This window comes from Lolium perenne, chromosome 6, assembly GCF_019359855.2.
Source record: "Lolium perenne isolate Kyuss_39 chromosome 6, Kyuss_2.0, whole genome shotgun sequence".
Classification (NCBI taxonomy): Eukaryota; Viridiplantae; Streptophyta; class Magnoliopsida; order Poales; family Poaceae; genus Lolium; species Lolium perenne.
In genome coordinates this window covers 137,883,387-137,907,545 of record NC_067249.2, presented here as the reverse complement: position 1 = coordinate 137,907,545, position 24,159 = coordinate 137,883,387, and the positions used below count along the sequence as shown (strand labels likewise).

Here is a 24,159-nt window from a genome sequence, read left to right as displayed (position 1 = left end):
TTCTGATTTTTTGCAATACATTGCAGCGGTTTGAAGGAGGAGCAGGGACGAGACCAGAATAGAGCAGTTCCCGAGAACTCCACGCAGCCAGAGATTCGCCTAGCATGTTGACACCTCGATGATTATGTGTTCATACCTGCCAATTCAGCTTTAGGTGTGATGAATCTCAGATGCAACTGGTAAAAATATCAAGAACCTCTAACAATCACTGTAAGCCGTTCTTATTCGAATAGCAGATGTAAACTCATGCCCTTGTCCCTGACAAAATTTACATGTCTTTCAGATGCAATTATTTTGGTATTTTGAATAGGCTCAAAAGAATCAACTCATTTATTGACCCTGTAAGGTCAACTGATGCATGCTTTTAAAAAGATATTGCACCTTAAGCAGGTTTTAAACTTACGCTGTAGTCTTTTTGATCTATCAAATTGTCCTAATAAATTTGTAAGTATATTTTATAATTCAAGTCTCCAAGTGATGTTTCAACAAGTTAAGATTAATGGGGATGTAAAGCACAAATTTCAGCATTTGGCAAGTTCAGTACATATGGTCGGAACGGTACTAGGCTCAGTGCAAAATGATCTGATGTAGTTAAACGGAGCCATGAAGGTGTCATCACTAGATCGATTGTAGTTTCCCCCTAAATGGCACTGTAGATCATAAGGGTAATCCTAACTGTTGTTGTTTTCTTCATGGCTTTGGACTCAAATTACGTTGCTTTCGCAACTCAAAGCATAGCATGTATTTCTTCTGTTCAGCATGTAGCATACAGAAAAAGTTTGTGCTCCTAGAGAGCTCTCTTCATAACTTGTTTTACTATCGCTGGTTTGGTACATTTCCCTACTTAATGACATAGCACTTTGACAGGACGTTGCTACTAGCTTATGTCTAAAGTTTTATTTTGAACCTCTATCCCTGTATATATTTTCAGTAGTTCTATTTCGAACAGTTCCCTTGTAAATAAAGTGGACTTAGGATAACATGAATGATTGATGATCATTAGCAAAAAGTCTCTAATTTGTGTGTCTAAAAATATATATATACTTACATTATCTAAAAATCTTCATTATAGATTTTCATCATCTGCCCTACACTAACTTGCTTGGGAAAACACTTTGATGTTGTTTGTTTGTTTGTCTGTCTATTAGGAAGTTCAAATTATTCTCTTTTAGTTTTTTATAAGTTGGAACCCATACCATATCATGAGCACTTTACCTTTTACTAAATGTTTGGATGGCTTACCACTTTTTATGAATAGAAATCTGGCTGGAGAAGTAGCCAAAGGTGGAAGTTCAAATTATTCTGTATATTATGTACTTATTTTACGAGCCGGACAGGTTCTATAATAACACCTAAGTGAGTCCTGCATATCATTCATCTCTGAATATAATTGTTTTCTTTTCTTATTCCATATCACTCAAAAGTCAGGTTAAATAAAGACTCATATTCATGTGTTTTCTCCACTCTAGACTGGCATTACTAGCTAAGGCCCCAAAAGTATTCTCAGGTTACTTCTTAATAGTAGGTGATTGATGCTCGTTACTATTTAAAATCCATTCGTTATTTACTTGGTTGAAATTATTGTTGTAGATCACCTGACTTCCAAAAATTCTCTATGTTATGGAATCCAGATTTGCAAGGCACCACGCTGTAGGGAATCATTGTTAAACTTAGTGGACTATTCCTATGTAGCAAACTGGAATTTTATGGAACTTTGTTTTGTCTTTAAGCACCAAGGCATACAAGATTCTCGCCGCTGCTCCCATCTCCCTCACTTGGCCCGCCCCAGCCGTTTGTTGTTAGTTGTTAATGCAAGAATGTTTGTGCTGGAAACTGACTACAAAGTGCAGCCATTATTGGAAAACAAAATTGGGTTAGGAGGTTTAGAGGTAGATTCCTCGATTGATTAATAAGTAGCAGAAAAAGGCGCTCAGCTGTGGAGATTAATAGCATCATCGATGAGCATTTTAAAACGCACCCAGACAATGCGTGGGCATGAGCAATTCCTGATGCATGTGCAAGTGATGACGAACAGCTGAATCCATGTATATGATGTTAGCCATAATCTTGACTCGCAAGATTCGTGGAGCCGAACGGTGCGGCCAGCCGGAAGAATAGCTGAGTTAGTTGTTAGCTGCATATGTACATGTGAGGTAGTCATGTGCTCGTGGCCTGACTTAGTGCGTGAGTGGCGCACGATCAGGAGTTCAGGACCAGCTTGTTGCTTGGCTGCTAGGTGCGTGCGTGAGGCTATTTAAAGAGGCTGATATGTGCTTAGTGTAGAGTTAGGGATGAGGAAGATTTAGTCTAGAGGTGTAGCTTCCGTGTGTGCTGAGTGTGGCTCAGCTGGGCGCCGGAGAGAGTTCCCCTGGACGCTGCAAGAGCTCCCCTGGGCTGTACAGCGTGTGTGTGTGAGTACCTCCATGTATGTGAGCTGAAAAAGAAAGAAAGTAGGGTGTCTGTGCGCGCCCACGACGGCGTTCGTGCGCCGGCCGGAGAAAAATACGTGTGTCTCTTCTACCTTGTTAGAGCGAGAGAGAGGGGGCAGCCGCGTTGGTCGCCGGAGGGGCTGGTTCGGCGTGTGTCGCTGAGGCCAGCACCCACATGTGGTATCAGAGCCGGAGACGTGCCGGCGGCTGCGTGATGAAGCTCCGGGCTGTGTGTCGGCCTATGGAGGTGCGTGGCGCTGCGGCTGTCATGGCGGACACGGAGGCGGCACTCAGTGTGGAGTTAATGGCACCCACAGTCACAAAACTTGTCTCGCATGTGCACTTAAGTCACACATGTTGCAAAACAAACTAACCGGTCACACAACTTGCGAAACGTGTGCATCCCAGGTCACAAAATGGTTTGATGTCCGGGTTTTGGAAAAAAACCGGTCACGCGCGGCCACGCAAGGTGCGTGGTTCAATCAAATTTTGCACAAAACCTGTCACGCGCTATTTCAAAACATGTTTATTCGAAACACAATTATTCCAGCTGTAAAATTAATGACTCTCCTTTTGCTGTCAAACATGGCCAAACTGGACTGCGTTGAAAGGAGGAAAAAATAGGAGGGTTTGTGTAAATTTTGAATGTCCCGTCTACCTCACGTGGCCCGCGTGTGACTGATTTTTTGGCAAAAACCTGACATCAAACCGTTTTGTGACCGGGGGTGCACATGTTTCGCAAGTTGTGTGACCGGTTAGTTTGTTTTGCAACATGTGTGACTTAAGTGCACATGTGAGACAAGTTGTGTGACCGCGGGTGCCATTAACTCCTCAGTGTGTCAGCGACGAGTGCTGCGGATATGGAGGCCTCGGCGGCGCGGCTGTGGCTCGCGGCGAGCGCGTGGCGAAGGCGCAGAACTTCGACGTCGAGCAGCGCAGCAACAGCGGGTCGGGCGCGGCGAGCAGACGTCGCAGCGGGCACGACGCGCGGTGGTGTCGGGAGAAGGCGTCCATGGCCATGGCGACGACAACGTTGGGAGCAGCAGCGTCAACTCCGGCAAAGGCAACGATGAGCCATGTCTCCTGCGATGGTGCAGCGAGAAGGCAAGTCAAGATTAGAGGGGAGATTGTTAGCCATAATCTTGACTCGCAAGATTCGTGGAGCCGAACGGTGCGGCCAGCCGGAAGAATAGCTGAGTTAGTTGTTAGCTGCATATGTACATGTGAAGTAGTCATGTGTTCGTGGCCTGACTTAGTGCGTGAGTGGCGCACGATCAGGAGTTCAGGACCAGCTTGTTGTTTGGCTGCTAGGTGCGTGCGTGAGGCTATTTAAAGAGGCTGATATGTGCTTAGTGTAGAGTTAGGGATGAGGAAGATTTAGTCTAGAGGTGTAGCTTTCGTGTGTGCTGAGTGTGACTCAGGGCACCGGAGAGAGTTCCCCTGGACGCTGCAAGAGCTCCCCTGGGCTGTACAGCGTGTGTGTGAGTACCTCCATGTATGTGAGCTGAAAAAGAAAGAAAGTAGGGTGTCTGTGCGCGCCCACGACGGCGTTCGTGCGCCGGCCGGAGAAAAATATGTGTGTCTCTTCTACCTTGTTAGAGCGAGAGAGAGGGGGCCGCCGCGTTGGTCGCCGGAGGGGCTGGTTCGGCGTGTGTCGCCGAGGCCCGCCCCAACATATGATGTAGGTATGTCATTTGTATCCCCTTTTCTATTATTAAAACAGAGAGAACATGATTGCTGATATGAATCCGTAAAATGTGTGTCTATGTATTACTCATATGTACATCCAGTTTTGGTATTCTATTTCTGTCAATTACTTTATCAAGATTACTGTTTGTTTATTCTGAACTAATTTCCCTCAGTTTCAAGATTTTCTCTTTTCTTCTAGGGCGAGAAATGCTACAGCTTAAATCCATGGATTTTGAAGATGGGTGAATATCAATACCGCAAATATCTTGAGGGATCACAGTCATATGTTGGTACTTGGCATAACCATCTTTCTCTTTTGCAAAAATAAAAATAATCATCAGAAAAGCTTAACTGTATGTAAGACAAAGCTTAAGTGCACTATCTTGCCAAAAAAAATTACATGGATTAAGAAGTTGTCTTTTCATGTCAAAGATGGAAACTCACTTTTCAATCAGATGACAACAATGATATAACAGCAATGATATACAATTGGTAATGAATTTCAATGATGGCGCTTCGCTATTCTTGATATTTGTCCATGATGGTAGTGATGGAATGAATTCTGCACTGTCACTTATGGTCACATGAGACATTAAGGTATTTATGTTACTCCCTGGAGATATAGGTGAACTGGGTGCCCTCTGTTCATACACCCATCATACAATTTAGTGTAAGTTCTAGATAAACAATAGCAAATTGTTTTTGTCCCTCAAGTCTGTGTAACCTGGATGCCTATATTCCTTGCGCTGCTTAACTTAAAATCATACTTTGGTTTACATATGTTTGGATGGCATGTATAACAGTGTAAGTGTGTGTTCAATGATGCAACTCCCTTCACATGATTCAGTACATGAATGATCTACAATAGAGCATATGATTGACTTCCGTGGCAATGGTTCGAAGCACATAAAGTACGCAAAGCTATTGTCAATCGAGCAAGATCTACACGTTATTGACAAAATATTTCAAAGAGCAATTCTGATTTGACTTAGCTTTGTGCATCATCTTACACTCTATTTGTCTAATACTGATGTACCCAATAAAGTAAATGCACTAATGTATGTTCCTTTGTTATGCTTAATATAGATGCAACTTGTATTGGTTACATCAGTATTTGACTTAGCTGACTGCAAGTTACATCTATATTTTCCCTTTTTTTTATCCATGGGCCCGTTTAGAGAAAATTGATTGCTTACCTAGCTAGACAAATAGTGTATTCTCTAAAAAAGGTGACATCTGAAGTATACATTTCAGAAAGTATCATCATATAGGTTTATACTTTCCCTTTGCAGTGCTACAACATTTTATCTGTTACCTAGACTAAAGCACTGTTGTACAAAGTTAAGAGGTGAAGTATGTTCAGAAATTATCAACCAATAGTAGTGTAAATAAATTGTTTATTTGTAGGAAATGAATTCTGGGTATGTGGAATGCGAAGTTCTATGAAGAAAGATGTAATTATATGATCACGTCTGAATGTTTAGTACCTCATTTTATGACTTCAGTTTTGGAAAATTGATACACTTTCCTTTTTTTTGGACTACCTTCTACAACATAAACACTAGGTTTTCTTATTTTGGTAGGTATCTTATCCACCGAAGAAGTCATGGACATACCTTATGTGATAAACAAATATATGATATGTCTGTTTCTTGGTAGATCAAAGTGTGCCCAGGCTCTGAAAATTTCATAGGTCTGCTGTCCCCTTCTGATACTTATGATATTCAGTATTATGAGATCATCACACATGTCCGGATACCACTTTGTTGAGTTTCAGCTCATGTCATGACTCTCATTTGTTGTCCTTAACCTGTTGAAATAAATGCCAATTTTGGGCAAGTAAAGCTGTGATGAAATTTAATCCGCTGTTGATGAAGCTTTGGCGCTGTTATCGTCCCCAATTCAGAGATATGATACTATAGGACTTCAGATATTTCATACTATATAGGATTAGCAAATTAGCAAAGTTCTTGATTGAAAAGCTTGCGTCTAGATTCTTAGTTATGTTCATGCACACAGTTTGTTAGATGTTTTATCTAGAACAGATCCTTTCATCAATGAAGTAACCGATAAAATGCAGGTCTCTAAGGTTAGTTTAGTTATTATTTTGATTTAAATGAAGGAATATACGATAGAGTGTAGAAGCATAAGAATTTTGAATCAAGTTCTAAAGCCTTCATCTATATCCCTGTTTTTACCTGCTGGGTTCAGTAAAATGGTGACACACAGTAAATCTTGGTGCTCGGCAGGTTGCAACGAGTATTCTTTTATGGTCAACAAAGATACCCATGGTCAGAATTTATATGTGCCATTAGTTTTTTATTTGACACAAATTTAGAGTTGCATGCATGTTCAATTTTTTTTCACTTGACTTCTTATTCAGAGTTAGCCTAAACTTTCTGAAACAATTTTGAAGAAAAAAATGTGTATGTCAACTACTACACTTTTTAATTCTTCTCTCAGCTGGACAACAAGGGTAACAAATTTCTGTTGCTGCCTTTTTTTCTGCAGTTAACTTTGTTCCATAGGAGCATGGAAACAATGATTGTTGATCATGGAGAAGTCGATCCTTGAAATTCAAGGGATGCCAAATGTGTGTTGGCGAGGAGGCATCCACGCCTGGTCAAGAAGTTGTGGTATCTGGTTGTCTTATCGCCAATGCGATGACCACCGTCTGGTGGTCACTCAGGCCCGTCCTAGGACATGCTTGCCGCAGCAACACCTAATGGGAGCACGACCGCTACATGATACACAAATCCAACCATGGTGGAATTCGGCCGAGGGTCTTACTGAGGGTGAACAAAGACTCCACGTTTAAATCTTTTTTTCATCCGCGTACTTACGATGTCAGCTATATACTTTACTTATCAAGCGAGATACATGATGATTGTGGATACGGATCTAGCCTTGTGGTTGTGGATTCATTTGGCCTCAAGTGGAATGTTTCGATGACAAATGGTACCCACCGTCTATATATAGAGATAACAAGAGTATTCTAGACAACATGCCTTTGTAGATATATATTATCATTTTTTAAACTAAGATGACAACATGCCTTTCTAGATATATATTACCATTTTTTAAACTAAGATTTTGTGCTTACTCATGAACATCATTTGGCGCTATAGCTGTTATGCTCTTTTTTACTTTGTCGATATACGGTCTCTTTTGTACAAAAAGATGACTTATCATGCTATAAACATATCTTTATATTGTAATATTATTGAGATTATCAGCAAAAAAGTCTATTTCTTTGGGTTTAGTGTTCATCATTTATCCTAATTTGAGTGGGTATCAGTTGAATTATTATAATAGTAACATATATTGTATTTACATGTTCGATCGAAAAATATCTAAAGGAAAGAAACTTGAAAACCGTAGCAACGCACGGGCATTCAACTAGTTTCAGTTAAAGTTTGTCTTAAAATACGTGTACGCCTTATTCAGCTAGTAGTACTACCTCTATCCAAAAATACGTGTTTTAGTTTTGTTTAGATACAAATGTATCTAGACACACTTTAGTTATATATACACCCACATCTAAAAAAGTTGAGACACCTAATTTTAGTCGGAATGAGTAGTAAATTATTACATGAAAAGATAATGTGCTATAATTAAATGATCAAAATGTCAACACGGAGATGGCAACTCATACAAAATTTACATGAAAAATAATGTGCAATAATTAATAGATGAAGAAAATGTCAACACGGAGATGGCAACTCATACAAAATCTCAGCATAGTCAAAGGGAGATAACTGAAAAGACACCAACTTTATTTACATTTCTTATTCAGCCCTCAAATTGCGAGAAAAGGGGAAACCGAAAAGTGTGCCGTTTGCGCTAACGCAAATTTCACATGTCCAATGGACCTGTACGCAAGAGAAATCGCAAACCTCGAAATCATCTAAAGCTAGGTCGTCGGCCAAATCGAAGTTGGCCACCACCTCTGGTCGCCGGATGGACTCCACAACCAAGCATATGGCCGGCGGCGGCTGCGCCGGCGCGCCATCGGCCAACGCGGCACCGCTACAGGCCATACTCGCCGGCGCCGTTAGCGGTGCCGGAGCTGGAGGAGGAGATGGAGACCCCCGCGCCGCTCTCGAACGGCTTGCTGCCCTCGGGGACCGCATGGCCGCCGTCCGGCGCCGCCTCGCCGCCTCCATCTCAGGCGAATCGCAGCCCCTCTCCCCCGCCGATATCCAGTCAGTCTCCTCCGAGATCTCGTCCGCCGCTCACCTGGTAGTCCTCAACGCCGCCTCCCTCCTTTCTTCCTCCCTCCCCCTTCCCGCCCCATCTCCACCTCCTGCACCTCCTGCTCCTCCTGCTCCTATCCAAGAGCTTCCCTCCGCGGCCACCTCCGCCCAAGGACCTCCCCTGGAAGCCATCGAGGGCGATGGGGGCTACGATGTCGTGGAGCTCAACGCCGACGAGCTGCTCGCGGAGCATGTCCACTTCTGCAATATCTGCGGCAAGGGCTTCCGCCGCGACGCCAACCTCAGGATGCACATGCGTGCGCACGGCGACCAATTCAAGACCCTTGACGCCCTCTCCCGGCCCGGCCAGGCTAAGCCAGCTGCCGGCCGAGATGTGCGATTCTCGTGCCCTTTCACTGGGTGCAACCGGAACCGTGTTCATCGCCGCTTCCGGCCACTCAAGTCGGCGGTCTGCGCGCGCAACCACTTCCGCCGCAGCCACTGCCCCAAGCTCTATGCTTGCGAGCGCTGCGGTGGTAAGAAGCGTTTTGCTGTTCTTGCCGATCTCCGCAGTCACCTTCGCCACTGCGGTGAGGAGGCACAGTGGCGCTGCTCCTGCGGCACCACCTTCTCCCGCAAGGACAAGCTGTTCGGCCATCTTGCGCTCTTTGAAGGTCATATGCCTGCCATCTCCGCACCGAACAATGATGCAGTGGCAGCGCCTACAGAGGCACCCTTTGATATAATGGATGAAGGAGGAATTGAAGGAAACTGTGACCAGGAGGATGACGATGAAGGTAGGTTTGATCCGGAGTTCTTCAATGAGTGGATGGAGGAGCTTAAAGATGGTGCTGGGCCTGCTGATGGCACAAGCTGGCCTGGACCTGCAGCAGCCGGGCAATAGCAATGTACTGAGTTCTGTTTGGGGTAAGAGATTTTCCTTCCTGCCATTTTTGTTGTAAAATTGGAACTTATAGTATCTGAAATGAATTAGTGCAAGAAGATATAAATAATGCAAAAATGCTAATATGTATTCCAGGTTAAGAATACACCAAAAGCATAAATGATTTATGCAACTGAACTCAAGTATGTAAGATGTTGTTGTATGACATGTAATTTCAATATTAGTCTGCAGTTTGGGTTGACTTGCGATTTAAGAAAATACCAGGCAACTGAGAACTAGCGCATTGTATTTTATATTGGAACGAGTTTTGGGGAAGTGAGTTTAACGGAGTTTAATTTGAACCTATGTTCATATACACACCTTCTTGATTTTCTCCAGTTAGAATTTTGTATATTTTCTCAAAAGATTCATGTTACTACAAAATGTTAATTTAGATCTGTGTACAAAATTTTGTGGAAAAATATGATCATATGTGTACTGTTTAAAAAAGACTAAAGATAAATAGATAAATATGGTGAGCTTAGCTGGAAATCAGCCTCCTTGTTCACCACAACGAGTTATACGAGCACTTTGATTGCAATGGAAAAAATTGTGTTTCTTATCTGGCTCATTCCTCTGGTTTTCTGTTCTAACAACTTTGTCTTGTGGAACTTTGTCATATATTTCCTCTGGTTGTTCTTGAACTCTTGTATGCCCTGAATTAATATCATTATATGCAGTTCATTCCAACCACTGTTCGTCTATTTGGATAGAACTTGAAACCCTACTAAATAACTTCCTTATTAGGTTTGTTATTTCGGAAGTGTTCATGTGGTGCCTTAGGTTAGGCCAGGTGAGTGGCACATTGCCACTCCGTGCGATTTAGTGAATTCCTCATTTATATTCTAATAGAGGTATTTTAGCCCTTTTCATGCAATATGACTAAATGGCTGCTGTGGAAGGAATTGAGCTTTTGCACATCCGTAGCATGCTGGTTGTTTTTTTTGTTTATGATTAGTGTAATCAATAGCTTACATTTTCTCTATCTTGTTAATATATAAAGAACTACAGTAGCAATCAAGGGCTACTATGTGCAGTGGTGTACATGCAAAACTTACTAATTTTTTAGAAACAGCAAGCGGCAGTTGGGCATGACACGTGGCTTGAAGTCAATGGGGCAGTCTGCTGACTTGAAGCAAGATATGTCCTGAATTAGATTCGGTTGTCTCGTTTTGTTTCTTCATTTTATTGGACAAACATGATTTCTTCCAACTGTTGAACCTGGGTTTGCTTGTTCGCTCTCACTCAACGCCAATATCAGGACCTGTAATGGTTTTGGCACTATCCTCGTTGTTCCGTTACTCTAGATTTGCTCCGATGCTTGTTAATTCCATATTTGTTTGACTTGGCTTTGCTCAATTGTACTCTTTCCGAATTTATGCATATATTCAGCTAGTAAGGAAAGCTAATATAAAATGTTAAGTTCTTGTTATTCTCACGGCTCATACAGATACTGTCAAACATTTTATATTGTGGGACGGAGGGATTAGCAATTAATGGTTACTATGTGCACTGGTGTACATGCAAAACTTACTAATCTTTTAGAAACACCAAGCGGCAGTTGGGCATGACAAGCTTCTTGAACTCAATGTGGTAGTCCGCTTAGTGCAAGCAAGAGTTTTCCTGAATTAGATTCGGCTTTTGTTTTGTTTCTTCATTATATTGGACACATGTGCCACCCAACTGCTCCAACTATTGAACCTGGCTTTGTTTGTTCGCTCTCACGCAACGCCATTATCAGGACATGTACTTGTCCTCTAGTTGTCTGCTATACCTCAGGTTATTTTGTAAGTGAGGAAAATAATGGTTTTTCTCTAGATTTGCTCGGATGTTTGTTAATGCCATATTTATTTGACTTGGCTTTGTTGAATTCCACTCTGCCTGAATTCATGCAGATATTCAGTTGGAAATAAGGAAAGCTAATATAGTATTGTTATGTTGTTATTCTCATGGCTCATACAAATATTGAAAGATACCGTCTATGTAAACATTGCATATCCGAGTAAATGACACTTATAGGGTTGCATTGTCCATAATCTGTTAAGGCGTCACGTGGGTTATTGTGAATTCCTACAAGGTGATGTTTGCAAGCACACTGACTAATTATCAAACCTCCAACTCTGCCCTGCAGGTGTACGGTAGGCACAGCAAGGGCCATTGGCTTGTGAAAGTAAATGGGAAGATCAGTGAGGAAGGTGCTTCTGAAGACAACACAGGGATTTCTACCTCTTTCTCCCCATCCATCCTCTCGTGTTTCATGGTGCTCACTTCTTCGGCCTCACCTTTGTCATGTTGCTCCCTTGTTATTCTGTTGCCTGTTGGCGGAAAATACACCCAGATGTTGGTTCTGCACTTATGCAGTTGCATGGTTCCTCTTCTGTATCAACTGATGAAAAAATTATCCTGACAAATGGTGTATTCAGTCTCCGGTGTGCTGGAGGCACCGAAAATAAAAATGTCAGTTGTTACCCTTAGAATGGTTCGACCTTGATGGTAGTGGCCGACAGGCCGAGGCACCATGGCTGGAGCCTGGAGGAAGCGGCTCGTTCGCCCTTTTGTTCAACTGGTGAATGGTGATGAGTATCAGAGCATCCCCACTCGTTGGCGCTCCCCACGCCCAAATCCGGCGAAATTTTCGTCCGGATTGGAGGAAGATTTGGCGTGGGGAGTAGTAGTTTCCCAGCCGCGTGCCCAGGCGAAGTCGACGATGCGAATTTAAAAAACGGAAACTTGACAAACTTCGGCTAAATTCGGGTGAATATAGACTAAATTTAATGATATTTAGACTAAAACGGGCGGAGTTCATACATAGAGGCCGAATTCGACTATATTTCGAATTCGGCTAGGGGAATTCAAACGCTAATTTTAAAACACGGCGCTCTACATGCCCAAATGGCGGTAGAACACCGTGTAGTCGCCGTCGCCGTCGTCGTCGGAGCCATCGTCGTTGGCCTTCGGCTGCGCGGCCTGGCTGCTGCTGCCCTGGCCGGCGTCTCCCCATCCCGGGGATGGCTTGTACCAGTCGTCGTCGGAGGACTCGAGGTCGACGACGGGGACAGCGACGCCGGATGGAGGTGTCGCAGGACGGCGGTACCGCGCGGCATCGTCGTTGGCGGTTGGAGCGGCGCGGGCGGCGAGTTGGCGTGCGGCGGCCAGGTCCGGCGGCCGCCGCCGCTCCGCCTCTGGCGCTGCCGATCGCGCTGGCCCGATCCGGTGCGGCGTCGTCCGCGCGCTTCTCCTCCTCCATGTCGTGCAGCGACCTGGCGATCGCCTCCGCCATCGCGGCGTCCTCCGCGCGCTTCGCCTCCTCCTCGGCGAGCTGGCTTGCGGCGGCGGCCTCTTTCTTCGTCTTCTTCCGGCCGCTCTGCGGCGCGGAAGGCTGTTCTCGGATGACGAGGGCGCCGCTGCTGCGCCCTCTGGTCGCCGGCGGAGACGCCGGCTCCTTCTTGACGCGCACCGGCGTCGAAGGCGACGTCGCCTCCTCCCTCTTCACCGGCGCCAAGGATGACCTTGACGCCGATCCGGAAGACGACGAGCTGGCAGCCATGCGCCGTGGCTGCCAGACGCTTCCCCGACGGCGGCTCGCCGATGCCCTCGATGCCGATAGAGGGGGCATCGTGAGCACCGGGTAGTTGCCGCCCTCGATGTGCGCGAGGACGTTCGCCAACGTCCTTTCAGGCGCGCTCCACCACCGTCGGCGGCCCGCGGCGTTGTTGCGCGCAGGCGGAGGCGGCGGGCCGTCGTAGGCCGCCAGCTCCCGCTCCCACCGCTGGAGGAAGTAGGAGTTCCACCGCGTGTAGTTGTCGGGGTGGTGGCGCGGGTAGGCGCGCTCCTCGTCGGTCATCCTCATCCTCGCCTCCTCGATGGCGACGTCGAGGGCATGGCCCCGCGGCGGCGGCGGGATTGGAACGCCGCCAGCACTTAGCCGCCAGCCGCCTCCGGGAGGCCTCGTGTCCGGCGGGCAGGGGTACCCCGCCTGGTGGAGGAGGTGCCCCTCCCACGCGTGGAGCGATCGGCGGGGGAAGCCGTTGTTGGCTGCGCCGTCGTCGTCGTAGAACGCCATCTTGAGAGTAGAGGGAGAGTGGAGGGAGAGTGGAGCACGGGGTACGCCTCGCGGTGATCGGACCGGCGTATATAGGCGTGGCTGGCGCGGGGATTAAATGCCGCGTGGATTGCGACGCGTCCGCGGCGAGCTGACCGGCGGCAGCCTTTAGTGCGCGCGGAAGACGATGCGTGCGCGGAAGACGACGACATTAACTCGCCGCGTGGCCGGCGAATGCAGACCGGCGGCAGGCTTTTACAGCGCGCGGAAGACGATGCGATGAGGACGACGATCGGTTTCTCTCGCCGACAAGTTGGGGCCACCAGACGCGCGGGAAGTTTCCTCGCCGTTTCGCGCGCTTTCGTTTCGTCCGGAGTCCCCGAGCGCTCCCCGGGGGGCCGGGGGGGGGGGGCGTGGGATCGCCGGATGAATTTAGGCCCAAATCCGGACGAAAACGAGGAACCGGGGGCGCGACTGGGCCGAATTTCGCCGTCCGGATGGAAAAAACGCTCGCCGGGGGCCTGTTCGGGGGGACGAGTGGAGATGCTCTCACGACAGCAGTAATCTCTCCTTGAGTCCCGGTCTTGGAAATCTCCACAAGAACAATGCCGGCGGCAATTGAACTTGGGACTAAGAGCATCTCTAGCCGGCGTCCTCAAAGGGATTTGGAACCTGCTGGACAAAAAAACGTTCCCAGCCGCGCCGTTTTTTGCCAGGCGTCCGAGCCCGTCCCCACTAAACAGGGGATGCCGGACACAACGAAAAGCGAGGCGAGACGTGGCGGGCCTGACACGTTAGCGGCACATTGAAGTTTAACCTAATCGTCGTCTACCTCGCGACGGAAGTTATTGGCGTGCAGCGACGTCCGCAGAGGCACAGTAAAGCGTCTCGTCGCGCCTAGCTCTGCGTGCCGGCGTTAATGAGCGCCACCGTTCCCCTGCCTCCCTCCGGCCTATAAAAGGGCTGCCTCTCATCGTCCCTCTCACACACAAACCCTAGCACCTCTCTCCCCAACCCTAGCCGCTACCATCTCAAGAGTCGATGCCATGACTGGTAGAGGCGGAGGACGAGGTCGTGGTCGTGGCCGCGGCAGAGCTGCACGCTCGCCATTGCCTGCGACGTCGTCGTCTTCATTGTTGGACCTGCACGAGGAGGAGCGGCAAGTGCTGTTCGAGTTCGTCGTCGTCCTCAAGGGCGACCCACACGACATCCAGAGGCTGCCGGACACGTTCGCCGACTTCGCCGCCGGCGACGAGCCGGGCTCGCTGCATCTGCGGGAGGCTGCCTGCGGCTGCTTCCGGTGGATTGTGGACGTGATCTACTACGCGCGCGGCAAGATATACATCCACATCGTGTGGGAGAAGTTCGCGCGCTACCACCACCTCGAAGCCGGCTTCGTGCTCATTTTCTCCTTCCTTGGCGAGGGGGACATAAGCGTCAAGGTGTTCGATGAGACGCGCTGCCGCCGGCACTACCACGGCGACATCGCCGAGGAGGACGACGACTGAGTGTTGTTTCTTCGCAGCGAAAATAGGCACGGAGGTTTCTGGTTGTTCTTCCTCGAAAGAACCAACATGGGCACCATCAACAGCTGGATTTTCCAGTTTGGGCGACTGGGAGTGCCTCAGGGTGTTCTTTCTTGGCAGCGAACACACGAAATCTTCGATGCCAACACTAGTTAGGTTTAGTTATTTTGCAATGTTATATATTTGTGTCAACCATGGTTAAAACTATGTATTAGTTTGTAGAAAATCATGTTCCAAATTATATCTTCGTGTAAACCATGTTTCCAATTATGTATTAGTTTGTGGAATGTTTTTTTCTCTTTATTGAAATAAAAATGCAAAAAAAAAGAGAGAGTATTTTAATGTTTGGGGGCGGCGTTTGGGGGACGCGGCTGGGGAGTGACGTCCCCCAAACGCGGCACGAACTAAATACGCCCCCAAACACTCGATCCGACACCGTTTAGGGGACGGTTTGGGGGACGCGACTGGAGATGCTCTGCTCTAAGAGCATCTCCACTCGTCCTCCCAGATGGTAAAAAGCCAAAATGGGAGCTCCGGCAGAAAAAAAAAACGCGTCTAGCCGGTTCCTAATAGCCGCCCTGATGACCCACAAGTATAGGGGGTGTATCGTAGTATCTTCGATAAGTAAGAATATCGATCCCAACGAGGAGCAGAAGGTGTTGACAAGCAGTTTCGATGAAGGATTCACTGTAAATGCTCACAGACAAGTATTCAGGGGTTTTTGATGTAACAGATGAATAAAGTACGAGTAAGTAAAGTGCGAGAGTAACAATTGCAGCGAGTGGCCCAATCCTTTTTAGCACAAAGGACAAGCCGGTTTGTTTACTTATAATGACCAAACGTTCTCGAGGACACACGGGATTTTAGTCTAGTGCTTTCGCTACATACGGCTAATTAATCTTCATTGTTTTGATAAGTGTTGTGTGGGTGAACCTGTGCTAATGTACCGCCCTTCCTAGGACTAATACATACTTGTGATTATACCCCTTGCAAGCATCCGCAACTACAAGAAAGTAATTAAGAATAAATCTAACCACAGCCTTAAACTCTGAGATCCTGCTATCCCTCCTGCATCGATATACCAACGGGGGTTTAGGTTTCTGTCACTCCGGCAACCCCGCAATTGGCAAACGAGTACAAGATGCATTCCCCTAGGCCCATAAAGGTGAAGTGTCGTGTAGTCGACGTTCACACGACACCACTAGAAGAATAACACCACAACTTAAATATCATAACATTGAATATTACTCAACCATAATTCACTACTAACATTTAGACTTCACCCATGTCCTCAAGAACTAAACGAACTACTCACGAGACATCATATGGAACATGATCAGAGGTGATATGATGATGAATAACAATCTAAACATAAACCTTGGTCCAAAGGTTTCACTCAATAGCATCAACAACAAGTAGAAATCGATACCGGGAGAGTTTCCCCTATCAAACAATCAAGATCAAACCCAAATTGCTACGGCGGTGACGATGTCCAGCGGTAGAGATGGCGGTGATGATGGTGGAGATGATGATGATGGTGATGGAGATGATGTCCAGCTCGATGACGGTGACGATGGCGTCGATTTCCCCCTCCCGGAGGGAATTTCCCCGGCGGATCTCAGCCCGCCGGAGAGCTCTTTTCTCTCTGGTGTTCTCCGCCCCGCAGAGGCGGCTGTAACTCTTCGCGAGGTACCCTCTGTGGCTTAGGTCTTCGGGACGAAGGATTTCGCGAAGAAAAGGAGGCGAGAGGGGCTGTGGGCCCCCCTCCTCACCAGGCGGCGCGGCCAGGCCATGGGCCGCGCCGGCCTGTGGTCTGGGCCCACCTTGGGCCCTCTCGGCTCCCCCTTCTGGCTTCCTTCTTCATCTGGAAAAATAGGGTTTTTGGTATAATTTCCTTCCAGAGTTGATCTTCCGAAATATTGCGTTCTGACGGTGCTTTTTCCAGCAGAATCCTGGCTCCGGTTCTCGATCCTCCAATAATCATGAAATATGCAAAATAGATGAAATAACATAAGTATTATGTCCAAATATGAAATATATCAATGAATAACAGCAAATTATGATACAAAATAGTGATGCAAATTGGACGTATCAACTCCCCCCAAGCTTAGACTCCGCTTGTCCCCAAGCGAAACTGAACTCAGTAAACAGGACCACATGTTTATGGAGTGAAGAGTCGATCAATAAAATACGGACAAGAAGCATCATATTCATTCACAGAAGACATTCTAGTAAACAACTTCCTCATATAACTCAACTTGAAACAAGTATAAGGTAATCACAAATAAAGGTGCATAAGAAATCATAGTTGGTGATGGCAAACTTCGTTCTTGGTCAGAGAACAATTAACAGGTTATATTTATCTATTGAGCAGCGCTCTCATGTTAAAGTTTATATGGCACAACTTGCATACTCAATCATAATAGTCTCCTCATGATCATTGATAACTTGCAAAGCTATATTCATTCAGATAAAACTTGTACTAAACAAGGAAAAGTAAAAGACATGATGAAGCAAATCACAATATAATGGTTTGATCACAACTACTCAAATGCTTGCTTGAGATGGAGGGAAATAGGTTTACTGACTCAACATAAAGTAAAAGATAGGCCCTTCGCAGAGGGAAGCAGGGATTAAATCATGTGCTAGAGCTTTTTCAGTTTTGAAATCATATAAAGAGAATAAAAGTAATATTTTGAGAGGTGTTTGTTGTTGTCAACGACTGGTAGCGGGTACTCTAACCCCCTTGCCAGACAACCTTCAAAGAGCGGCTCCCATTTTATTTTTATTTTGTGTGGCACTCCTTCCAACCTTTCTTTCACAAACCATGGCTAACCGAATCCTCGGGTGCCTGCCAACAATCTCATACCATGAAGGAGTGCCTTTTTATTTTAGTTTTATTATGATGACACTCCCCCAACCTTTGCTTACACAAGCCATGGCTAACCGAATCCTTCGGGTGCCGTCCATCAATCACATACCATGGAGGAGTGTCTATTTAGTTTAATTAATTCGGGACTGGGAATCCCATTGCAAGCTCTTTTTGCAAAATTATTGGATAAGCGGATGAAGCCACTAGTCCATTGGTGAAAGTTGCCCAACAAGATTGAAAGATAAAACACCACATACTTCCTCATGAGCTATAAAACATTGACACAAATAAGAGATAGTAAATTTTGAATTGTTTAAAGGTACCACACGAAGTATTTACTTGGAATGGCAGAAAATACAATGTTGTAGGTAGATATGGTGGACACAAATGGCATAGGTTTGGGTTAAGGTTTGGATGCACGAGAAGTATTCCCTCTCAGTACAGGTCTTTGGCTAGCAAGGTTAATTAGCAAGCATAAGAGTTGAAGGAAACAAACAAATATACATGTGATAGAAATAATCATGCATCTTCCTTGTAAGCACAAACAGTTTTAACTTCAGAATAATAAGCTATGAGCTAACAAGAAAGAGAGACAATGAAACAACTACATGTATTCCTCTTTTCTATTTAAACCTCAAAGTGTTGTTGCTATTGACCAATGCTAAGTGTGCCAAAACCAAATAGATTTATTCAATGCTCCCAAAGTGATACCAATGCTAACAACAAGGTAAATCATATAGCAGAGATTGCAAACTAAAATAAGATGTGCAATATGTAAATGATAAGACTTCTCATTAATATTCCATAACGATAACTCACACCAAGGGATACATAGACAACCAACTAAAGGAGAGATACTTCCAAACTGCAACCCATCTTATATGATAACTTCCCTACTCATGATATGACACTACTTGACAGTAAAAAGTAAAAGGTAGTGATGATGTGATACCGCGGCACTCCCCCAAGCTTGGAACAAACCAAGGGGATGCCAATACCGATGATGAATTACTCCTTTGGCGATGGTGGTGATGAATTCCTGACAAGCTTCTCAACAAGCTCCTGAAGCTCATCAATCTTGTATGTGAGGTTGCGAATCATCTCCGAATTGTGCTCGACGCGGTTAAGAAGTATGTCCGACGGCGAGTCCCAATTCTTGGAATTATTTCCCCACTCTTCACCCTCAGGCTTCATCCTTCCTGCAGTGTTAGAACGATCTATATCCCAATTGCTAGGCAATGCTGCCCTGGGAATCCTTTCAATTTGATTATTGAAAATTAGATTGCGGAAGGGATGGTGAGTGCCTGAGAAAGATGTCTTCGGAGCTAGGTAATGACGTGGAACCCCTCCTCCGGTGCGAATTCTTGCGCTGTTGTTTGCACTGAAGGGGTTGTCCACCACCTTGACGCTTGCGATGGTAGCACGCGGGTGTGCACGCGAGTCTTCCTCCACCTCTTCTTCATCTTCTTCCTTGACGCTCTTGTCCTCCTCTTTCCACTCAAGATCTTGATTATCTTCATCCGAAAGCTCCTTGCCCTTGTTCTTGGAGACCATGGTGCTTCTAGACCGAAAACAGATCCTGGCAGAAACAGCTCGAAACAAAACACGTCGAGAAAATGATATACGGACCTCCAGGGGTCCGGGGGATTATATAGCAAAAATTTTCACGATATAAGGAAAGTACCAGGTCGAACTAGAGTCGGAAAGGGGCGACGAGGCGGCCAGCACATAGGGCGGCGCGGCCTGGCTGGGGCCCGCACCGGCCTATGGCGGCACACCCTCGTGCGTCTCCTCCACTCCGTTTCGATCTCGTAATTTTTCATATTTTCCAAAAACAGCAAAAATATTGTTCGGAAAGTAAATTGCGAACTTTTCATTACCAGTACTGTTACCTATTCAAAGTCGAGTTACGGTGAATTTGTCAATTTGTCCTTTGATGAAGGCCTCCGGTGTTTCCACTCGAATAATATCAATATCAACATTATAAGAATCACCTGAGATATAATGCTTGAGTCTTTGTCCATTCACCACTTGTGTGGCATTGCCTTGGAGAGAGCTAATTTTAATTGCTCCTGAACGATACACCTCCTCAACAACATATGGTCCTTCCCATTTTGAGAGTAATTACCCTGCAAAGAATCTGAGACGAGACCGATACAATAGGACTTTGTCCCCAATATTAAATTCTCTTTTGATAATCCTTCTATCATGCCATTTCTTAACTTTCTCTTTAAAGAGTTTAGCATTTTCATAGGCTTCACTTCTCCATTCATCTAGAGAACTCAATTGCAACAACCTCTTATTACCGGCAAGTTTAGGATCTTTATTTAATTCTCTAACTGCCCAATAAGCTTTGTGCTCTAGTTCTAAAGGTAAATGACAAGCTTTCCCATAAACCATTTTATAAGGTGACATTCCCATGGGATTTTTATAAGCAGTTCTATAAGCCCATAGTGCATCCTTCAATTTACTAGCCCAATTCTTTCTAGTTTTATTAACAGTCTTTTGCAAGATAGATTTAATCTCTCTATTTGATAATTCTACTTGCCCACTAGTTTGAGGATGATAAGCGGAAGCAATTCTATGATTAATACCATATTTAGCAAGAGTTTTTCTAAAACCACCATGAATAAAATGAGAACCTCCATCAGTCATAATATATCTAGGAACTCCAAATCTAGGAAAAATAATATCTAGAAGCATTCTTAAAGAGGTCTCACCATCAGCACTTTTTGTAGGTATAGCTTCCACCCATTTAGTGACATAATCAACAGCAACAAGTATATGAGTGTTACCTTCTGAAGAGGGAAAAGGTCCCATGAAGTCAAATCCCCAACAATCGAACGGTTCAATAACAAGAGTATAATTCATAGGCATTTCATTGCGTCTGGAGATATTACCAACCCTTTGGCATTCATCACAAGATAAAATAAACTTTCTTGCATCTTTGAAGAGAGTCGGCCAATAAAAACCTGATTGTAGAACCTTTTGCGCGGTTCTTTCTCCGGCGTGATGTCCTCCATAAGCACTACCATGACATTTACTCAATATCTCTTGTTGTTCATATTCGGGAACACATCTTCGCAGAATACCATCCACTCCTTCTTTATATAAGTGTGGGTCATCCCAGAAATAATGCCTCAAATCATAAAAGAATTTCCTCCTTTGCTGAGCTAAAAAGGTTGGAGGCAAGTACTTGGAAACAATAAAGTTAGCATAATCAACATACCAAGGACTGTCTCGCGAGTTCACCTTTATTGCAGCCAATTGTTCATTTGGAAAACTATCATTAACAGGAACAGGATCATAAGCAATATTTTCCAATCTAGACAAATTATCAGCAACAGGATTATCAGCACCTTTCCTATCTACAATATGCAAATCAAATTCTTGCAACAGAAGTACCCATCTAATAAGCCTTGGCTTAGCATCTTTCTTTTGCATAAGGTATCTGATTGCAGCATGATCAGTATGTATAGTAACTTTTGAATCAACAATATAAGATCCAAACTTATCACAAGCAAAGACTACAGCTAACAATTCCTTTTCAGTAGTAGCATAATTTCTTTGAGCAGCATCAAGAGTTTTACTAGCATAATGAATAACATTCAATTTTTTGTTTACCCGCTGTCCAAGAACAACGCCTACAACAAAATCACTAGCATCACACATAATTTCAAATGGTAAATTCCAATCAGGAGGTTCAACTATAGGAGCAGTTGTTAAGGCTTTCTTTAGAGTTTCAAAAGCTTCCTTACAATCATCATAAAAAACAAAGGGTACGTCTTTTTGAAGAAGATTAGTAAGAGGCTTTGAAATCTTGGAGAAGTCTTTAATAAACCTCCTATAAAACCCAGCATGACCCAGAACACTACGAATACCTTTAACATCCCTAGGATAGGGCATCTTCTCAATTGCTTCAACTTTAGCTCTATCAACTTCAATACCTCTCTCGGAAATTTTATGTCCCAATACAATTCCTTCATTAACCATAAAGTGGCATTTCTCCCAATTAAGAACAAGGTTAGTTTCTTCACATCTCTGCAAAACTTTATCAAGGTTCCGCAAGCAATTATCAAAAGAATTCCCATAGACAGAAAAATCATCCATGAATACCTCTACAATACTCTCGCAAAAACCATGAAAAATAGCAGACATGCATCTTTGAAAAGTAGCAGGAGCATTACATAAACCAAAAGGCATACGTCTATAAGCATAAGTTCCATAGGGACAAGTGAAAGTGGTTTTCTCTTGATCCTTAGTTTTAACAGCAATTTGCGAAAATCCAGAATAACCATCAAGAAAACAAAAATGAGTATTTTTAGATAATCTTTCTAACATTTGATCGATAAAAGGCAAAGGGTAATGATCTTTTTTAGTTACCTTATTAACTTTCCGATAATCAATGCACATTCTATACCCTACAACTACTCTTTGAGGTATGAGCTCATCATTATCATTAGGCACAACAGTCATTCCTCCTTTCTTAGGAACACAATGCACAGGACTAACCCATCTACTATCAGCAATAGGATATATAATACCAGCTTCAAGAAGTCGTAATACCTCATTTCTTACCACATCCTTCATCTTAGGAATTAGACGACGCTGAGGTTCAACAACAGGCTTCGCATCATCTTCCATATTAATGGCGTGTTGGCAAATAGAGGGAGAAATCCCCTTCAAGTCATCAAGAGTGTAGCCAATAGCACCTCGGTGTTTCTTCAATATTTCCAATAACCTTTCTTCTTCAAACTCTGTAAGCTTAGAACTAATAATAACAGGATATATTTTCTTATCATCAATATGAGCATATTTAAGATTATCAGGCAAAGGTTTTAAATCAAAGACAGGATCTTCCTTTGGTGGCGGTGTTGTACCCAGATCTTCCACTGGTAAATCATGCTTAAGAATAGGCTGGCGAAGAAAAATTTCCTCAAGCTCATCTCTTTCTTTCCTAAAAACTTCACTCTCGCTATTCTCCAAATGTTGCTGCAAAGGATTATTAGGAACAAGAACAATAGATGCACACTGTTCCATTTTAAAATCATTATTAGGCAAATCAGCTTTATAAGGAGTTTTGGTAAATTTAGAGAAGTTAAACTCATAAGATTCACCAGCAAATTTAGTCAAAATTTTCTCTTTCTTGCAATCTATAATAGCTCCACAAGTATTTAGAAAAGGTCTACCAAAAATGATAGGACAATATTCACTAGCAGCAGAACCAAGTACCAAAAAGTCAGCGGGATATTTAATCTTACCACATAGAACTTCCACATCTCGAACAATACCAATTGGAGAAATAGTTTCTCTATTAGCCAGCTGAATAACCACATCAATATCCTCAAATTCACAAGAACCAATTTCGTGCATAATCTCCGTGTAAAGCTCATAAGGAATAGCACTAATACTTGCACCAATATCACATAAACCATAATAGCAATGATCACCAATTCTAACAGATAGCATAGGAACACTAGCTTGCTTGGGTTTATTAGGATGTGAAACAATATTAGAAGCATCTTCACAGAAAATAATATGACCTTCCTCCAAATTTTCAGTCACAAGATCTTTAACTATTGCAACAGTAGGTTCAACTTTTATTTGTTCTTCAGGTTCTATAGGCTTCTTTTCACTTTTATGAACCGCACTATTTATAACAGAGTACTCCTTCATTTTAGCAGGGAAAGGAGTTTTTTCAATATAAGCTTCAGGAATAACATGATCAACAGTTTCAACTACAACGCATTTATTAATAGATGAATCAATTTTATCTTTATACGATTCATGATACTTATCAAAATTCTTCTTAGGCAATTCATAATGAGAGGCAAAAGCTTTATAAAGATTTGCAGCAACTTGAGAATCAAGACCATAAGTAGCACTCATATTACGAAATTTATCAGTATCCATAAAAGTTTCAATGCATTTATAATCATAATTTATACCTGATTCTCTATCTTTGTCGATCTCCCATCCTTCAGTATTTTCCTGGATCCGATTGAGAAGGTCCCTTTTAAACTCTTCCTTATTGCGCGTGAATGATCCAGAACAAGAAGTATCCAGCAGGGTCTTGTCTTCAAAAGAAAGTCTTGCATAGAAATTATCAATAATAACATTACCAGGAAGCTCATGAATGGGGCATTTGAGCATTAAAGACTTCAATCTCCCCCAAGCTTGGGCAATACTCTCTCCATCATGAGGCCAAAAATTATATATGCGATTCCGATCCTTGTGAATTTCACTTGGAGGATAGAACTTAGAATAAAACCGGGGCACAATATCATTCCATTCAAGAGAATCCCCATTATCCAGTAATTTATACCAATACGCCGCTTTACCAGACAGCGATATAGAGAATAGTTTCTTCCTCACTTCATCCATAGCAATACCTGCACACTTGAATAAACCGCATAATTCATGTAAGAACAGTAAATGATCTCCAGGGTGGACAGTTCCATC

The 24,159-nt window shown here is 44.1% G+C and overlaps 1 protein-coding gene across 1 annotated transcript; it reads left to right on the top strand.

The window, feature by feature from the left end:
- The first annotated feature begins 7,995 nt into the window (after positions 1-7,995).
- LOC127334398 (uncharacterized) lies at positions 7,996-11,734 on the top strand. The gene is made up of 2 exons (XM_051360842.2): positions 7,996-9,241; positions 11,389-11,734. Exon 1 carries the CDS (start codon positions 8,079-8,081, stop codon positions 9,216-9,218), a length of 1,140 nt encoding a protein of 379 aa, XP_051216802.1. The 5' UTR covers positions 7,996-8,078; the 3' UTR covers positions 9,219-9,241; positions 11,389-11,734.
- Positions 11,735-24,159: the final 12,425 nt, after the last annotated feature.